Source organism: Panthera tigris, chromosome A1 (assembly GCF_018350195.1).
Source record: "Panthera tigris isolate Pti1 chromosome A1, P.tigris_Pti1_mat1.1, whole genome shotgun sequence".
Classification (NCBI taxonomy): Eukaryota; Metazoa; Chordata; class Mammalia; order Carnivora; family Felidae; genus Panthera; species Panthera tigris.
The window spans coordinates 224,582,416-224,599,929 of NC_056660.1; the positions used below are offsets into that span (position 1 = coordinate 224,582,416).

Below are 17,514 nucleotides of genomic sequence, written 5' to 3' on the forward strand. Positions count from 1 at the left end.
TTAAAAGGTCAGATGTCATAACCCCCATCTCTGACGGGACTCCTTTAAAATCAAGCGACAAGGGGAAAGTTTCTGGAATGTTGTTACCTTTGGGCCTTTCCCCCATCTTGCTCGTCTGTACTACGAAGTGTTTATAAAGCTCCTGCCTGGAGCTTGGAGCTTGGAGCTTGGCCAAGGGCTCTTGAGGACGGGAACGGAACAGACTTGTCTGTCACTGTGTGGGTCTGCATGACCCTAGCCTCGCCACTCGTCCTTTTGGGACCTGACCCCTGGTTAGGGCAGCTCTGCTCTCGGCATGATTGCCTTGCGCGGGCCCCTTCCTTCGGCCCTAATGCTGGATTGCTTTCCTGGAACTTGAGGTTTCTGGTGCCTAAGGCTCCGCTTCATCTATCCCACCCTCTGGCAACTTCTGAGACAGGAGCCCTGCTTAACGCTACAGCTCCCAGCCTGGGACCTCGTCCCAGACTCCCCCCTCGGCCTCTTTGCCGTGGACTTCCTGCCACAGAGGCTGTCCCCTGATTGCTTCTCCTCGGGAGAGGGTCTGACGAGGGTCCCGCATTCCTCGGTCTCTTCCTGCCACTCATGAGACCGGGTGAGGACAGATACCCGCACTTGTAAGTTCCGAAAGACAGAGGAGAGAGGAGCATGTGTTTATGGGACAAAGAAGAGGTAGGGAGACGTAACCTGCACGTGGGCGAGAAAGCCTGAACTGGTCGTGAGACGCCCTATAGGGTGAGAGGAGGTGACAGGAATGACACTTCAGAGGCAGGGTAAGAGTGGGTCAGAAGGAAAGGCTCGAGGACGCCACACGTGCAGATGGAGAGACGAGACTGAATTCAGTGCGATGGCCTCAGTCGGGGCAAGTCCCTTTGCTTATGGAATCCGGTGTGCTGGGGACCGTCGAGCAGTCAGGTGGGAGGGGCAGGCCGGGGTCAGAATACCCTTAAAGCAGTGAGCCTCAGCCGGGAGACCTGTCCCCAAGGGACATTCGGCACAATCTGGAGGGCATCTCTGGCTGCATAGCGAAGGCAGAGGATGTAACGGTATCTAGCAGGTAGAGGTCAGGGGTGCTGCTGACATCCCACCACAAAGGGTCATCTGGCCTGAGATGTCGGTCCTCCCGAGGTTGAGAGGCCTTGATCGGCTGACAGTCCGTCAGAGCGTCTGGGCTTGGTGGCACCCAGACCACCCCGTCTTTGCCAAAGGGTTTTGAAGAGGGGGTTTCCCCAAGGAAGAACTCAGACGCGTTGATCTCCAAGTGCTGTGATATGGGCCAAGGAGGGCAGGTTGGCAGAGAGAGTGTCGCGAATACGCCGGGACAAAGAGACGGCGGGGGTCTCGCCCGGGGCAGGGCGGGGAGGGTCGGGAGCCAGAGAAGAAGGAGATAGAAGTGTGGGGGAGGAGGGGTGCGTCTTAATGACTCCCAGCCTCGTGAAGCCCCCGTGGCCGTGAGAACTTGGCGCTGAGGGTCCCGGCAGCCCCTCCAGGGGAGGAGCGTGGGGAGAGGACGGGTTGGTTTCGGACGCCTTTCTTAGCGTGTCCTCTGGAGCCTGGCTCGTTTCAGATTGTCGCGTACCCAGTGCCTAAACACGGTGTCGACAAGGGCAGATGAGGTTTTTCTGTCGTGTTGCACGTCAGCCCGGGGTCTGCCAGGCGGGCTCCGTGGTGCGGCAGGTTGGTCTGCAGCCACACGGAAGAGAAGCAAAGGAAGTGCCAGGGTTTGTCGAGCTCTGGGTCAATTGCACGGGGGAGGCTCCTCCCCCGCCTCTAAGGAATGGCTCAAAACCACATCAGGGAGGGAGCCGCAGGGAAGGGCAGGGCTCAACTGCAATTATGGCCTCGGGATGGCTCCAGAGGAAGGGAGGGGGGGACACTCAGCCCGCCTGTCCCCTCGTTGGGCTTGCCTAACCAACAGCACAGATATCAGGATCCGACGAGCCCATTTAGAGAAGCTGGGGCCGGGCCCAAAGACGAACGCTTCTGTAGGCACGAAAGATTGTTTGTAGGCACAAAAGCTAATGTGTTTTGGGGGGTTTCAAAAATACCTCCCCTCTGCTCGGGTGCCGTTCCAGACCGAGTCGGTAAGTGTGGCCTGACCATGTTCCCGAGTGAGCTCGGAAGCCGGCTTCTTCCCGCCCAGCGCAGCGTGTTCACGGTCAGTAGCCGGCTGGGGACTTGGTGACTGCAGCCGGCAGGTGGACGGCGTTCACCGGTGGGGAAGCCCCGGGCCGTCTGTACTGGTGGGACTGGGCGTGGGATGGGGTTGGAAATCCAAGTCCGCGCGTCGTTTCCTTGCATTGAGTTTCCCCAAAGTAGCCTTTTTGGGGTGGGGGGGTGGCTGGGGGGGTGATTCATTTCTGTCCCTTTCCAAAGCCAGTGTCACGTACCCACGTGCCTCTCAGGGACGCAGGGATGGCCTTAAAACCGGATGGTCAGTCCTCCCTCATACCAGGAACGGCTGAACCCAGTGTGGTTTGTCTGAGGCTTTTTTTCACATGAAATCAAAACTGATGTTGCCAGAAGATGATGATCACCCATCTGCCTTGACCGTGTGTATTTTTAAACTTTGCCGAACATTGGTATGCTTGAGTGGCCACTTACGTATCAGCACATGAGGGTGGCGGTTAGGAACGTTGTTTTTATGATGTTTTCTCTTCCTTTCCTGCCTCTCTTTCGAAGGTCAGATTCCTTTGACCAAGGAGGGAATGTTGGCCCGAAGGTGACTCCCATTAAATGGAAGTGTCACTTCTGAATTTCAGAGCTTGACTTCGGCAACGACTGAAGTTTCCGACTAACTTGCCGTCTGGTTTTCAACTAACTTGAATGCTTCACAGTTTGTTTTTAATTGTGAAAAAATGTTTTCAATGGTTTAATTGGATAATGAAAGCAAGCAGTTGTGTTTGTTTTTGTTTTTTGTTTTATTTTGTTTTTTTTTGTGTAGAAGGTAGTGGACTTAGACCGCTGCAACATGGTTAAAACACGAATTGATTTGTGGTCAAATCACGTGCCCCCGATATAGCTACATCGATGTCGCCCTACCCGTGGGCCGGGCTGAGCGCTAACCTCCAAGGACGCAAGAGCACTCTTGTTCACGGTGGTTGCTTCTTGAAAGATTGGATAAATGAGAGATCCCACCTCTCGAAGACCTCACGGTTCCTTGGCGAAGACAGACACAGGCACACCATTGACCACTGCTCAGGGTGCGGTGCGTGTGATAAAAGTACTTTGGAACATCAAGACCGGGCACCCAAAGGAGAAAAGAAGGAAAGGGTCAGAGGAAAATGATTCCCGGGAGAGGCACTAGTTTGGCCGAGAGAGAGAGTGGCCCATTTCTAGCAGAAGATTGCCACGTGCCAGACACGTGAGCCAGTAGGGTGCGTTTGTCCAACTGTGGGAAATCAAGATGCTGAAATCACTGTGGCGGGCAGCTGTCCGGCAAGATGGTCGGGAACAGGTGAGGAAGGGCTCCGTGTATACGTGAACGAGTTTGACTAGATCTGTGAAGACCGCGTGGGACAACTTTAAACAGGAGTTCTGGGGGAGCTCACTCCGCCTGCGAGGTGATGGAGGAGTGCGGGACGTATCCAGTCTAGGAGGAGAAAGTTGACCGGCTAACTCGATGGGAAACGATGGCGTTCCACACCACTCCTGAGAGAGTTTGAGTATGAAGCGTACCGAGAGGAAGAATGCAAGTGTTTGAGAGGGTGGGGGCGGGGGGCCGATAGAGCGAATTTCTGCAGGATGGCTCCTCGATTTCTGGATTAACCATTGGGTTGACTGTGGTGCATTTGTCAAGATGGCACTGAGAAGAAATGGGTGTTTGGGGGGAGCTTAGCCTCGCCCATGTGAGTTGGAGCCAAGGGTCATCCGAGTGAAGATGTCCAGCGGGCCACTGAGTGTGTGGATCTGTGATGTAAAACCGGAGCTGCGTTGAAGGTGAAGGTTGAGGAGGTAAATTGTTGGCATATTGAGCTGTGATGACCAAAAGGGAAGGAAAGAGGAGAAGGGTGTATGGGAAATAAATCTCCTGACGATCCCCACCTCTTAATCGGTTTTCCCGTTAGCAGAGTATGGCAGGGCCCTGACTAGCCGATTTCTCTAACGCATTTCAGGTGATCTGTTCCGTATCCAGCTACGTTCAGGATCACACGGGGAAAAGCAAGTCGTGGTTTTTATCTTCATTAACAAAAACGATAAATACCTCTGATTTATGTAGTACTCTCCCATAGCAGTCAGGTGGGGGTAATCGGAGGATATGTGGTTAGACTGACCAGAAGCGTAGGCCCGGAGGGGTTAAGCAGTGTTCTGGGGCAAGGTGCTCCGGGCTAAGGACTTCTGGGTTCTGATGACCAAACTTTGTCGCATAGACCATTTGTTCCCGTGTTTGAACAGTGCCTTCTTAATGGCAGCATGGATCCCTCCGTATCTCAAAGCATCTGAGGCCCCTGGGTCACTTCTCATTTTCTTCGTCACCCCCAGTCCTTTTGGCAGGAGATGGGATGCCAGGCAGGACACCCTGATGGCCTTTCGAAAATCTTGAGTTGGTGGACTTTGGATTAAAGAAATGCAGTGAGTTTCTTCCAACGTTTTTAAGCAGTATGTGCGACAGCCGTTCCAGATTATTAAAACGGGCAAGGAAATGTATTCTTTGGGGAGTTATGTGGAACTTTTGTGACTAGAAAATTTTGTCATGTGCTTCAAAGTAGAATGGTCTGTTTCTGAACAGCTGTGAAAATGACCAAGCTATTTATTCTTGTGGAATTTGGAATCCAGTATGAGGAGACCAGTCGTAGTCCTGGTCCTGCCTCATGTTTGAGAGTTTCATGTGTCCAGAGTCTGAAACCGCATGGGGTGGTCGTGGCCATTTGTAGAGCAGTGCTGATACCTTTTTATAGAGTGATAAACGCTACGACACGTAACCAGTGTGTGTCACAGCTTTTAGAATTTCTTACCACGTGTGACCTTTGCTTCGCTTGGCACTTAATTTACAGCCAGGCTCTTCTTTGACCCCCTTCGCTTGCCGGTCACCGTTTTTACTAATACTGATGAATCTCTTATCCGTGCAGCCTTTGTTCTAGGGATAAAATTACCCAGGCAGAGTGGTATGTTTAAGGAAGTGGGGGAAAGACAAGAGGTCTTGGGCAGTAATTATTTTTGCTGATCGACCTCTAAGATTCCACCTGACTCGTCCTTCTTTCAATAAGCTGTTAGGAACTATTGCTGTCGTCCCCATGTTGTTTTATACTTCTGTTTTATGGAGGTTCAAATGTGGGCGCGAACGGTGAAAACTCACTAAGTAGCTGGAGCCCCCCCCCCCCCCCCGCCCCCCAGCTTCCATAACTGTCATGAGAATAATTCGTTAGGACTCAAGCTGTTCTCTCACCTTTTGGGAGCGGCTCAGACTGTCTTCTTAAATATCCCAGCAGGTGACCCCCAGAGATGGTGGGATTTGGTGAAGAAGGGTTTTCTAAGCAGGAGACTTGTCCTGTTCAGCAATTCACGTGTCAAGCTTGGAGCTTGGATTGGACATGCCAGACCACGGTGGTGGGAAATCAATGAGGAATGGGACATTTGTGACATCTAAGCAAATGAGGCCAGGGCGGGGGATGGAAGGGAAGGAAGGAGATAGGTTCTGGGGTTCATGGAAAGTGGGGCATATAAACATGGAGGCATTGGTCACGGGTGATGAGCTGGACAGAGTCTGGGATAATTCCCGTCCGGACGTGGGTGAGTGGTGATGCGGGCCACCGCGGGCCCACAGTGTGGGACGCCGGGAACGCGGGGTCCTGTCCTCGATTTCATCCGCTGGCCCTGTGACTACAGGGGCAGCACTTACCTTTCCCTCATCTGTCAGAGGAGGCAGAACGGTGGCCTCTGGCCTGCCCACATCTCGAGGTTACGTTGGAGCAGATGAGGGCCGCGAAGATGTGTCTCCGTGGGTAGGATTGTCTTTGCCCCACAATTACGAAATGTCGGATAAAGTTGTGTTGGAAACATGTGGGCTTAATCGTCATTTAAAATCTGTTGACAAGCCTTTTAAGAAGTGACCTAGGCCATTAGTGAGAAGGTGAAATATAAAACTTGTGCATCCATGTTGGAAGAGCCTGATTAACCCCTGATGCCAAATGGAGGCACTTATATTAGGGAGGCATTTTGAACTCTAAATGAAGTAAGATTTCCTGTCGTCTTAAAAAAAAATTAAAAAATTGAGTTCTCAGTCTATACCAACCAGACACATTTTACGTATTCTTTCCTTGTTTGTTTGTTTTTTGTAAAGAGATTTCAAAACAGTACATGGGGGAGAGATGGGTAATAGAGATTTCAGATGGAGTTTTTTGTTGGTCTAAGTAGTCTCCACACCCAGCGGTGGTTCAATGTAGGTCTTGAACTCAAGACTCTGAGAACGAGACCTGAGCTGAGATCAAGAGTCCGATGCTTAACCAACTGAGCCAGCCAGGTGCCCTGTTAGATTATTGAGTTTAGGCTCAAATTCAGTCTGGCTGTTTGCTATCAATGTCGGTATGTGGGATTCCCATCTGTTGAATGTACTTTCAGCCACAACCTGTGTAGTTATTAATCTCCGAACTTGAATCAGATTATGTCGCCCCTGGAAACCTGCGTGCCTTTCATTCTCTCCCTTACTAAACGGTCTGTAATTTGTCACCAGAATATTTTTCTCAACCTGGGTTGAAATTGGAAGGCGCATATGCCTCTTGTTACTACCCTTAATTCTGTGCTTATTTTCAGATCGCTCCCTGATACTATAAAAAAGAGATTAACGTATTCTATCAGCACCAAAATTCTCGTATCTTTTTAATTTTTAAAATGTTTAGTGGCCATCAAATACACATAAACTTTGTCATCCTGACCATTTGAAAGTGTATAGTTCAGTAGCGTTAAGTATGTGCACATCGTTTTGAATCTTTTAGAATGCTTGCAACTTCTGAAACTGAAACTCTGTTCCCATGAACTTCCACATTCCCCACTCGTCAGCCCACGGCAACTGCCTCTCTCCTTTCTGTTTCTACGAAGTTGACTACTCTAGGTACCTCGTTTCAGTGGAATCCCACGATAGTCGTCCTTCGGTGACTGATTTATTTCACTTAGCGGAACGTCCATGTTGTGTGTGTCAGAGATTTCCTTCCTTTTTTAAGGCTGCATAATACTCCAGTGCATGTGTGTATCACAGTTTGCTTATCCATTCATCCATGGGTGGATGCTTGGGTTGTGACACCTTTTAGCTGCTGGGTAGTATTTTTTATATGCTCTGCAGAATGCAAAGTTTGAAAACCCATTCTTCCCTCAGGAGTACAGCAAAGAGAACAAGAAAGTGCTTGGAGAACATGCATTTAAGGAAAATCTGGAACAGATTCAAGACCTGTTATAAATGTGTGTAGCTTAGCTCTCTTTGCTTAGAGTATTTAACATGGTCTAAACTGTAGGGATTATCTTTCTTTCTCTTTCTTTCTTTCTTTCTTTCTTTCTTTCTTTCTTTCTTTCTTCCTCCCCTCCCCTCCCCTCCCCTCCCCTCCCCTCCCCTCCCCTCCCCTCCCCTCCCCTTCCTCGTAGATTATGTGTTTTATATGCTGGAAGCCTCAACCACAAAGTGGAAGGGGCCCAACAGGAGTGCCTGCATTCTTAGAGTCCTGTTGGAATATAGCCATATGCCAACAGATGCTTGATCTTTTGAAATCGGATGCAGCAATTTTAGCCTTAAGTGCTCTCTCTGCGCCCATCAAGAAGGGTCCTGAACATTGTGGGGACAGAGGAATTCAACCTTTCGTCTGGTTTAATGATACAGATGTGTGCATGGGGTGTGAAGCATTGTCACATAGTTAAGGACACGTAGCTGCCAAGGGGCTCCTCACTTACTTGGATGGTGAAAGCTTTCAGCGGTCGAAACGCACATCGTTTTGAATGTGTGTCTCATCTCCCGCAGTATGTGGTGTGTGCCGTGCACAGTAAAATAAAAGCCTGGCTTGGTGGCTTCCATCGCCTGTACAGCAAAACGATCTGTCTGCAAAGGGCGCAGACCCTCCTAGCACCTTCAGCTGCTCCTCTCGTGGAGGAACCGGAGGAACAGCAGTTTCGGAAGGAGACGCCCTTGAGATTTGGAGCCCCCCTCAACTGGTGCTACGTGGGGTGCGTGGCAAGGTCGAGAGGCCGCAGTGGGAGAAGTAGTCGGGAGCTCCGATCCGGGGCGGGGTTAGTGGACGTAAGACTGTCTGCCTCATTCGGTGCGGGCATCGTTTTCATAGGCTGAGAGACGGAAAAAGGCCAAAAATCCTTAAAAGAGTAAATTAGGTTCACTGACCTGGGTTTGGGAACACAAAGGCACGTGCTATATAGGCTTCCAGAAGTATTCCATCAACATGGGAAAAATCAGGCATTCTTGTGTAAAGGGATGAAAGTCTATTTTTTGTAATATTTATGTGGAACTTCTAATTTCTCAAGAATGTGTAATAAAGAACCACATTTTCTTTTTCTTTATTTTTTTTAAATAAAGTTTACTTATTTATTTTGAGAAAGTGAGCAAGCAGTGGGCGAGGTGGGAGCAGAGAGAGAGAGAGAGAGAGAGAGAGAATGAATTCCAAGCAGGCTCCACACTGCCAGCATGGAACCCGATGCGAGGCTCGAACCCACAAACCGTGAGATCATGACCCGAGCTGAAACCAAGAGTTGGACACTTAACCAGTCAAGCCACCCAGGTGCCCCAGGACCAGTTTTCTCGATGGCAGTTCACTAGATTGAAAGACGAGGGACGTGTTTCCGCATCTTGCTGTGAAAATCAGACACGGAGATCAATATTGTTTCCGGAGAAGTGTGCTCAAGCTGTGTGGCAGTGATTATGCTCGGTGGGGAGGATGTCATGATGCGTTAGTGGGTCTGCCGTGCGTGACCACCGATGGAGTGTTTGCCAGTTCTGCAGACTGCTTTTCTGTTGCACAAATGCTTGTTCAGAGTGCCTGGCTTCCCTTCCCCTCTAGAATCGCTGCGGGTTGGGGGATGGGGATGTCCTAGCTACCAACCACACTGTTCTGAAACACTTTACAGACTTCAATGCGAGTTACTTAAAAGCAGGCCTAAGACCATTTGGAATGTTCCAACTTGATCTGTGCTAACAAGCTTCTAATGCCCTTGGAGTCCCTGCCCCCGTACAAAAACCGTGTCATCCACACTCCCGGGATGAGTGATCTCTTAAGTGATACTGCATGACCATTGGGGTGGCCCAACCAGGAGGGGACAGCGGGCCTACAAGATTGTGACCAAGAGAATCACTTTCAAAGTAAAGCGTTTGTAAAAAGGTTATGATACCCTGAATGAGTAAATCGATACTTTCTTTTTTTTTTTTTTAATTTTTTTTTTTTTTAACATTTATTGATTTTTGAGACAGAGAGAGACAGAGCATGAACGGGGGAGGGGCAGAGAGAGGGAGACACAGAATCCGAAGCAGGCTTCAGGCTCTGAGCCATCAGCACAGAGCCCGACGCGGGGCTCGAACTCACGGACCGCGAGATCACGACCTGAGCCGAAGTCGGCCGCTTAACCGACTGAGCCACCCAGGCGCCCCCGGATCATTCTTTAAAAAGTGTGTTGTTAACGGGTTAATATACTAATATTAATTTAATGCGCAGTTTGATACTGTGTGGCTTTTATATTTTACTTGTAAGTGAGAAAGAGTATTGCAGTGTGTGCCTCCTGAGCTGTTTTAAGAGGGAAGCCTTTAGTGTCTTGATTTCTGCCAACGGAGGAAAAAAGTAAGAATGTATCTCACAGAAAAATGAACAGTTTTGAGATTTCCAGAAGCAAAGTAGTCAGGGCACCTGGCTGGCTCAGTCAGAAGAGCATGTGACTCTTGATCTAGGGGTCATGAGTTTGAGCCCCACATTGGGTGTAGAAAGTACTTAAAAATAAACGAACTTTAAAAAATATGCTTAAAAATAATCATTCCGCTACCAAAAGGTAGAAACAGCTCTGACATTTTAGACAACGTAGTGGAAGGGGCTAAGGCACCCAGAGCCTCGACACCGTCTGCCTGCCCGCTTTATCTCTGCAAACAGTTGACATGAAGGAAGGCACCAGTGCCTGTGGTCAGAGCATTGATGGAAGACATATGGCCTCCTCCAGAGAACCAGGTGGTTCTCTGTTGTCCTTCAGAAGTAGGAGGCTTGGGCACCTGGGTGGCTCACTCAGTTGACCGTCTCTTGGTTTTGGCTCAGGTCATGATCTCATGGTTTGTGAGTTCGAGCCCCGAGTCGGGCTCTGCACTGATAGTTCAGAGCCTTCTTGGTATTCTCTCTCTCTCTCTGTCTCTTTCTGTCTCTGTCTCTCCTCTCTCCCCCCACCCCATGTTTGCATGCTCACATGCTCTCTCTCAAAATAAACATAAAAAATATGTTTATGAGACTTTCCTTCCCCAGAGGAGAAAGCAGTCCCGTCTGTATGGCCAAATCTTGCCCACAGTGCTCGGGCAGGGGAAGATGGGCTTTCTAGAGAGTTGAGGTTTCCAAAGACCTGAACATTTACCCATTAACGTGCTATGTCTTCTATGTTAATTGAGGTGAAATTGTCATAACTGAAAATGAACCACTTTAGAGTATACGATTCAGTGGTATTTCATACACCCACAGTTCTTATACAGCCAGCCTTCCTGTCTAGCTCTAAAATATTTCCATCACCCTGAACGGAACCCTAGACCCACTAAGCGGTCACCCCCTACTTCTGGCCTCCTCCTCCCCCTGCCCATAGTAACTACCACCGGTCGTCTGTCTTTATGGATTTACCTCTTCTGGATACGTGAACTTTCAGGTTTGACTTCTCCAACTTGGTGTAATGTTTTCCGTGTTCTCCATTGTTCTTCTGGATACGTGAACTTTCAGGTCTGACTTCTTTAACTTAGTGTGGTATTTGCGATGTTCTCCATTGTGACACGTGTCAGCACTTTATGCCTTTGTGTGGCTGAATAATAGTCCATTGTATGGACGTACCATTTCTTGTGTACCAGCCCCTCTGATCGTTGGCACTCGGGTGGTTTCCACTGTTAGGTAAGTGCGAAAAACGCTATTATTTGTCGGAGAGCCTGTTTTTAACTCTTTGGGGTCTATATCTAGGAGTTGGTCATACGGTAATAATTCTTTAATGTTTTTTAACCTTTTTTGGTTCAAAACGTTCCCAAAACGTATTGGAAACCTCCTGACGTTTGGAAACAGTTCCACGGAGCATATGATGCTGAGCTGAGTGCTCGTGGCAGGCGCTCTGAAAGTGGTGATGGCTAAATGCTGCAGCGTCGCGTGTGGTACAGACGCTCTCAGGAGGGTCGCACCTTCTGCCTAGCGTCGCTTGCTTTTCCTTTCCTTGCTGCACTGCCGTGCCCTGCCAAGGGATATAAGACGTTTCTGCAAATTGGTTTGCTTTCTACCGCATACTGACTGCATAGGCGAACGTGCCACTGTTTCCCCGTGCCTCAGTTTCCGCATCTGAAAAATGGGAGTAGTAATGCTGCAGAGCTCGTTAGGCTCTGGTGAGTGTTACAGGGGCCCCATGTGGTGGTCGGCTCCGGAGGTCCTAACAAAGTATCACTGAGGGGGCGGCTTAAAGGGACACTGATCTTCTCACCGTTCTGGGGGCTGGAGGTCCTAGGTCAAGGTGTTGGCAGGGTTGGCTTCTCCCGAGGGCTCCTTCCTCGGCTTGCAGACAGCTGCCTTCTGTGTCCTCACATGGTCTTTGTCTGTGCACACACATGTGGTGTCTCTTTCAGCATGCAGCTTTCCTCCTGAAAGGATGCCAGTCCCGTTGGATGGGACCTGCCCTAACAGCTTCGTTTCAGTTTCATCATCTCTTTAGAGGCCTTCGCTCCAAGCGCGGTCCCCTTCCGAGGTATTAGGGGTCAAGGCTTCACCGCAGGAATTTTGGAGGCTCCCGTGTGGCCCCGAAGTCTCCACGAAGCACTTGGCACGGGGCCCCGTGCTCCGTAAAAGGTAGTGGTGGTGACTGGGGTCTGCTTCTACCCCTCTGTCTGCTGCTTCAGCCGTGTCTGAAGCCAGGAAGCCCGATAACCGCACTCCGTTAGCGTTTCTGGCGGGAGTACAAGCAGACGGTTTTCTGCACGTGAAGGAGGCAGCAGGCCTCACATTTTAATGATCGTGGCCTTCGGCTTTGCTGCTCTGAAGAGCTTGATTCATTTCTAGCTTGGGTTTTGTTCCAGAAGGGTTAAGATTGTCCGGCATCTAAGTCCCAGATCACTTATTCAGCACCAGTATTTTCAAAACGGTCTTGGTTTTTAAAAGTTACGGTTAAGGGGTCCCTGGGTGGCTCGGTCAGTTAAGTGACCCACCCTTGATTTTGGCCCAGGACGTGGTCTCGCGGTTCATGTGATCGAGCTCCGCGTCGGGCTCTGTGCTGACAGCACGGAGCCTGCTTGGGATTCTCTCTCTCCCTCTCTCTCTGCACCCCCAACTCATGCATGCGTATGCTCTCTCTCTCTCTCTAAATAAACAGTTTAAAAAGGTATGGTTAAATATGCATGACATACAATTTACCATTTTTACTTTTAAAAAAAGTCTTTTTAAAAAAAAAATTTTTTTAATGTTTAATTTTGAGAGAGAGACAGAGAGACAGAGCGCAAACAGGGGAGGGGCAGAGAGAGAGGGGCACACAGAATCCGAAGCAGGCTCCAGGCTCTGAGCTGTCAGCACAGAGCCCGACATGGGGCTGGAACCCACAAACTGTGAGATCGTGACCTGAGCCAAAGTTGGAGACTTCACCGACTGAGCCACCCAGGCACCCCCATGTCGACTGTTTTTAAGTGAACAATTCAGTGCTTTAAATGCATTTGCAATGCTGTGTGACTATAACCACTGTCAATCTCTAGAAGCTTCTTACTATCTCAAACAGAAACTCTGCGCCCGTTAAACAGTAACTCTCCGTTCCCCTCTCCCCCAGCCCCTCGGCGTCTCTCTAGTTCTTTAACCCTGCTGTTTCCTGATAGACACCCAACCGGAAAGAAGATGGGAGTGGACAGTCCTCTGTGGCTAGGACAGGGGAGCAGGGATTTGGGCCTCCGGTTTGCCTTTCACTGTGAGTCCTCTTTGAAATGGCTCCCTTTGTACAGGATGCCAAGGTTTTATCCCAGAGGCGTCTAGGAAACGTGTGCAGAGGGGAACCCCGTCTTTCCCCTTCACGTACCCTCAGGTGGCTTCCGGGAAAGCCCGGGACGGGTGGCTTTGGGGAGTTGTGGCCGCCCTCCCCTTCCGAGTGTGGACCAGCACGGAGCCGCATCCAGACTCTTCTGTCTCTGCCCCAGCGCGCACCCCCCGGCCCCCCGGCGCCCCGTATAACCTGGCGTTCCTCTGTCTCCCCCTCCCGTGTGCTTGCAGACCTACATCGGCTCCATCATTGCCTCGGTGAACCCCTACAAGACCATCGCTGGCCTGTATGAGCGTGCCACCATGGAGTGCTACAGCAAATGCCACCTGGGGGAGCTGCCCCCCCACGTCTTCGCCGTCGCCAACGAGTGCTACCGCTGCCTGTGGAAGCGTCACGACAACCAGTGTGTCCTCATCAGGTAACCGTCCCCCGTGAGGCCGGCGGAGGGACGGGAAGGGGACCCCCCGGAGAGCTGGTGCCTCCGCCGGCCCCCAGAGCACGAAACTGCTCAGAACGTTCACGAGAAACAGGTCTACTAGGTGCCCCGGTTTCTCCAGTGGAGTTTTCTCTTTTGAGTGGCTTGATCCCTACGGCCTTCAAAAGACCCAGGCTCGCTTAGAAAAAAAAAAGCAAGACGTACCAAAGTTGTTCACTCTGGGCCTCAGAAGAATTACTCCCTTCTTTTTCTTTTTCTTTCTTTCTTTTTTTTTTTTTCACTACGTGCCTTAATTATTCTTTGGTTTATTCCATTGTGGCATGGTCCTTTTATACATTTAAGAAAACGCATAATTCTTTCAAAATTAAAAAGTTACAGGTATGCTAGAGTGAGAATGTATATTTGAGCAAGAGATCTTTCTTTGTCTGGTTTGATAAGGTTGCACAGAACTGCCCAAGTTGAAGAACTTTAATGATTTTGCACTGGGTGTTCCTGAAGTGTACCTTTGAATTCGCGACAGAAAAGGCACTTGCCGTGTGTGTGCTGAGGGAATGATGGAAGGACGTGTTTATTTCCCTTTTTCTGGCAACGGAATAGGGTCTGGACGTCTCTGTTTCAGCCAAGTTGTACTCATTTCTTAAACTACCAAAAGGCCCACTGTCACAACCGATCACTAGGAAACTGTCTCAAAAAGCAATAGAGTACATTTCCTTAAACATATTTCTTGGGGCGCCTGGGTGGCTCAGTCGGTTAAGCGTGCGTCCGACTTCAGCTCAGGTCATGGTCTCACTGTTTGTGAGTTCGAGCCCCGTGTTGGGCTCTGTGCCGACAGCTCGGAGCCTGGAGCCTGCTTCAGATTCCGTGTCCCCGTCTCTCTCTCTGCCCCTCCCCTGCGTGTGTGCACGCTCGCTTGCGCTCTCTCTCTCTCTCTCTCTCAAAAATACACATTAAGACAGGTATTTCTTAATTTTTACTAACTAATTCAGATTGGCCTCATCACTTAAACTCTAGGGACATCCAATTGGATCTTTCTATTCCTTATAACACCCCGGGACGATATTCGCAGCAGATGTGCTGAGCCTCCCTGCCAGTGAGGTTTCCGTGCAGTTACCGAAGCCTGGATTCTTTCCTGCTGCCAGGCCTGCATTCACGGAGCACGGCCGTCACTGAGAACCTGTGGTGTACCAAAACGGCTGGTGTGAAAGATAGTGGCTTCTGTTTTTGGTGACTTTCTAGTCCCAGCTTGTGGCTAAAGAAGTCTATTATTTCAAGCAGGAAGGACAAGGCCGTTTTGGATTTGGAGGAGATGTTCAATGAGACCCTCCTTTCCCCCTCCGGATTTCTGATTCCATGGAAGTGAGACCGATGGGGAGCCATATGTTAACTTTAGACTTGCAGCCAGTGGGGCTCGCTAACACCGCGGCCCCGGATTAGACGGAACCCCCTGATCCGGATACAGGGCAGGTCAGCGGTGGCCACGATCACGATCACTGCGGGAAGCCAGTTCGCTGACCAGCCCTCCCCCCTCTCCCCCTGCCCCCCGGCTCACCTGTCGGGGAAGCCGTCCTTGCTCCTGTAGGGAGGAAAGGGGGAGCGTAGGGGCACGGGGAAGGGAACCGGGGGGCCCCCAGCCGAGGACGTTTGGGAGACACAGTGTCCCACGCGGTATGTGTTTGGGGATGAATGTGCTCACGGGGTTTGAAGGCTGGCTGTGAGGTGGACGCCGGGCAGGAACTTTTCAGGCATCAACTCACTGAAGCCTTCCGACGGCCCTTTGGTGCGTGTGGCTGTTCTGTGGTATTTGCGGGTGCCACACGCAGAAAACTGCTTGAGGGATTGTATTCTTCTGACCGTTTTCACCCGTTGGCCTTGTGCACGGGTCCTTGCTTTTTGTAACAGGTCAGAATTTATACCACTAGAGCAGCAGAACGTTGCCTTCCTCTTCCTCGTTCGACCTCAGTCTCTGCCTCTTGTAGGGGAGGGAAGCATCCGGGCAGATACACTCTCTTGGCTTTATCACTTTTATGGTGCTCACGTCCTGGGCGGTGCAAGTAACTTGGATAGAGGGGCTACCCATTTAGTTAGGGAAGCAAATATGAATCGTTATGACTTGCGGCCAATCGAAATGACGCTATTCGGGGTGCCTGGGTGGCTCAGTCGGTTAAGCGGCCGACTTCAGCTCAGGTCATGATCTCGCGGTCCGTGGGTTCGAGCCCCGCGTCGGGCTCCGTGCTGACCGCTCAGAGCCTGGAGCCTGTTTCAGATTCTGTGTCTCCCTCTCTCTGATCCTCCCCTGTTCGTGCTCTGTCTCTCCCTATCTCAAAAATAAATAAAATGTTAACAAAAATTTTTTTTAAAAAAAGAAATGACACTATTCAGTGTATTTTTTTTAAAAAGGGAGGGGGGCTTTCAAGGGTCCCATTGCCAGTAAAGGAACTTGCCCTGTGACTTCAAGCACATTGTTTGAAGCCTCTTCCAGATGACTTCAGCAAGGCTCAGAACTTAGAGTTTAAGATCACCATTTCAGCCTGCAGAAAATAATTTAATAAGATGAACAGAAAGAAAGAAAACATCTATTTTAAGAAGATTGAATGGTTTTCCACACTCAGGTACCTAACTGTTTGCCACTGATAATGGCCTGTGTTTCCCACTTTCATTGGAAAAAAATGAGAGGATCCCTTGTCTGTCGCTTACTTGCTCGACAGAGCAGCTTAGGAAGAAAGTGAAAAATCAAATGAGATCATTGTGCGTGTGTGCCTGTGCGTGTGCGTGCGTGTGTGTCTAATAAAATGGAAAGGGGTTGGCATTTTCACGCCAAAGACTGTGGTATTTAAAATAAGGGGGGAGGTAGAGGGTGAGTGGATCCCGGCTAGAAAGCTCTCATTGTGAAATACTGATGTGAACAGAGTAACTGTATTTATCTAAATTAATTCAGGAAATGGAGTCTTTAAGAATAGAGTTCTCATTAAAGTGTGTCTTGTTTAATCTCTCCAGTTGTTTTTTTTTTTTTTTTAATGGGGATTGGGGCTGTGGGAATTTACAGAAAATTGAGTATAAAAATAAAAATTGCAGGTTACTGTAGCCCCGTGTAGATTTCCTCAGGCGTGATCTGCCCCCTGGTGGATACAATGTGTTTTACTACTTTGCAAACCTTTTCTCATGAGATACCTTAAAATCAGAAAGTAGGCCTGTTTGGAATTAGGACTTCAGACATCAATTATTCCCTCATTTCACGAGCCTGGGTCCCTTGGCCAAGGTCCCCATCTCTTTGGTGGCATGCTGAGTCTCTAGGCTTCTAGCCCAAGCCTCTCGTGTTGGTTTTACTTAGAAGGTTGTTACCTCTCCTAAGCTCTAATTTTGCCTTTTTGTGCACATTTAAGCAAATGCTTATGCTGTTATAGTTTTTAAAATATCAGGGGCGCCTGGGTGGCTCGGTCGGTTAAGCATCCGACTTCGGCTCGGGTCATGATCTCGCGGTCCGTGAGTTCGAGCCCCGCGTCGGGCTCTGTGCTGACAGCTCGGAGCCTGGAGCCTGTTTCAGATTCTGTGTCTCCCTCTCTCTCTGCCCCTCCCCTGTTCACGCTCTGTGTCTCTCTCTGTCTCAAAAATAAATAAACGCTAAAAAAAAAATTTTTTTTTTAAATAAATAAATAAATAAATAAATAAAAAAAATATCAATCTATGTTTGAAACTTGAGACTTTTTCTGTTTTTTTCATCTAGCTGGCAAGATCAGCATTTGATTTTGTTTGATCTGGTACATTCTACGTTGACCTCAGTTTCTCACACCTTGATTGGACAGGCAGGGTTTAGTTTATCAGGGCCTATCAGGATACATGACCTTTTCAGGTGTGTCGTGTAAGTCAGGCCTGTGCCTGATTCATCCATGAACCTCACTGTCCGTGTGTCTGGTAAGAGGGCCAGCATTCAACAG

The 17,514-nt window shown here is 49.5% G+C and overlaps 1 protein-coding gene across 1 annotated transcript in view; it reads left to right on the forward strand.

Moving 5' to 3' along the window:
* The window catches only part of MYO10 (myosin X), a 228,834-nt gene that overhangs the window by 102,128 nt on the left and 109,192 nt on the right, over window positions 1–17,514 (forward strand). Inside the window, exon 4 of the mRNA XM_042997350.1 lies at window positions 13,377–13,564. Coding sequence (XP_042853284.1) covers window positions 13,377–13,564 — 188 coding nt within the window. The remainder of the gene's footprint in view (window positions 1–13,376; window positions 13,565–17,514) is intronic.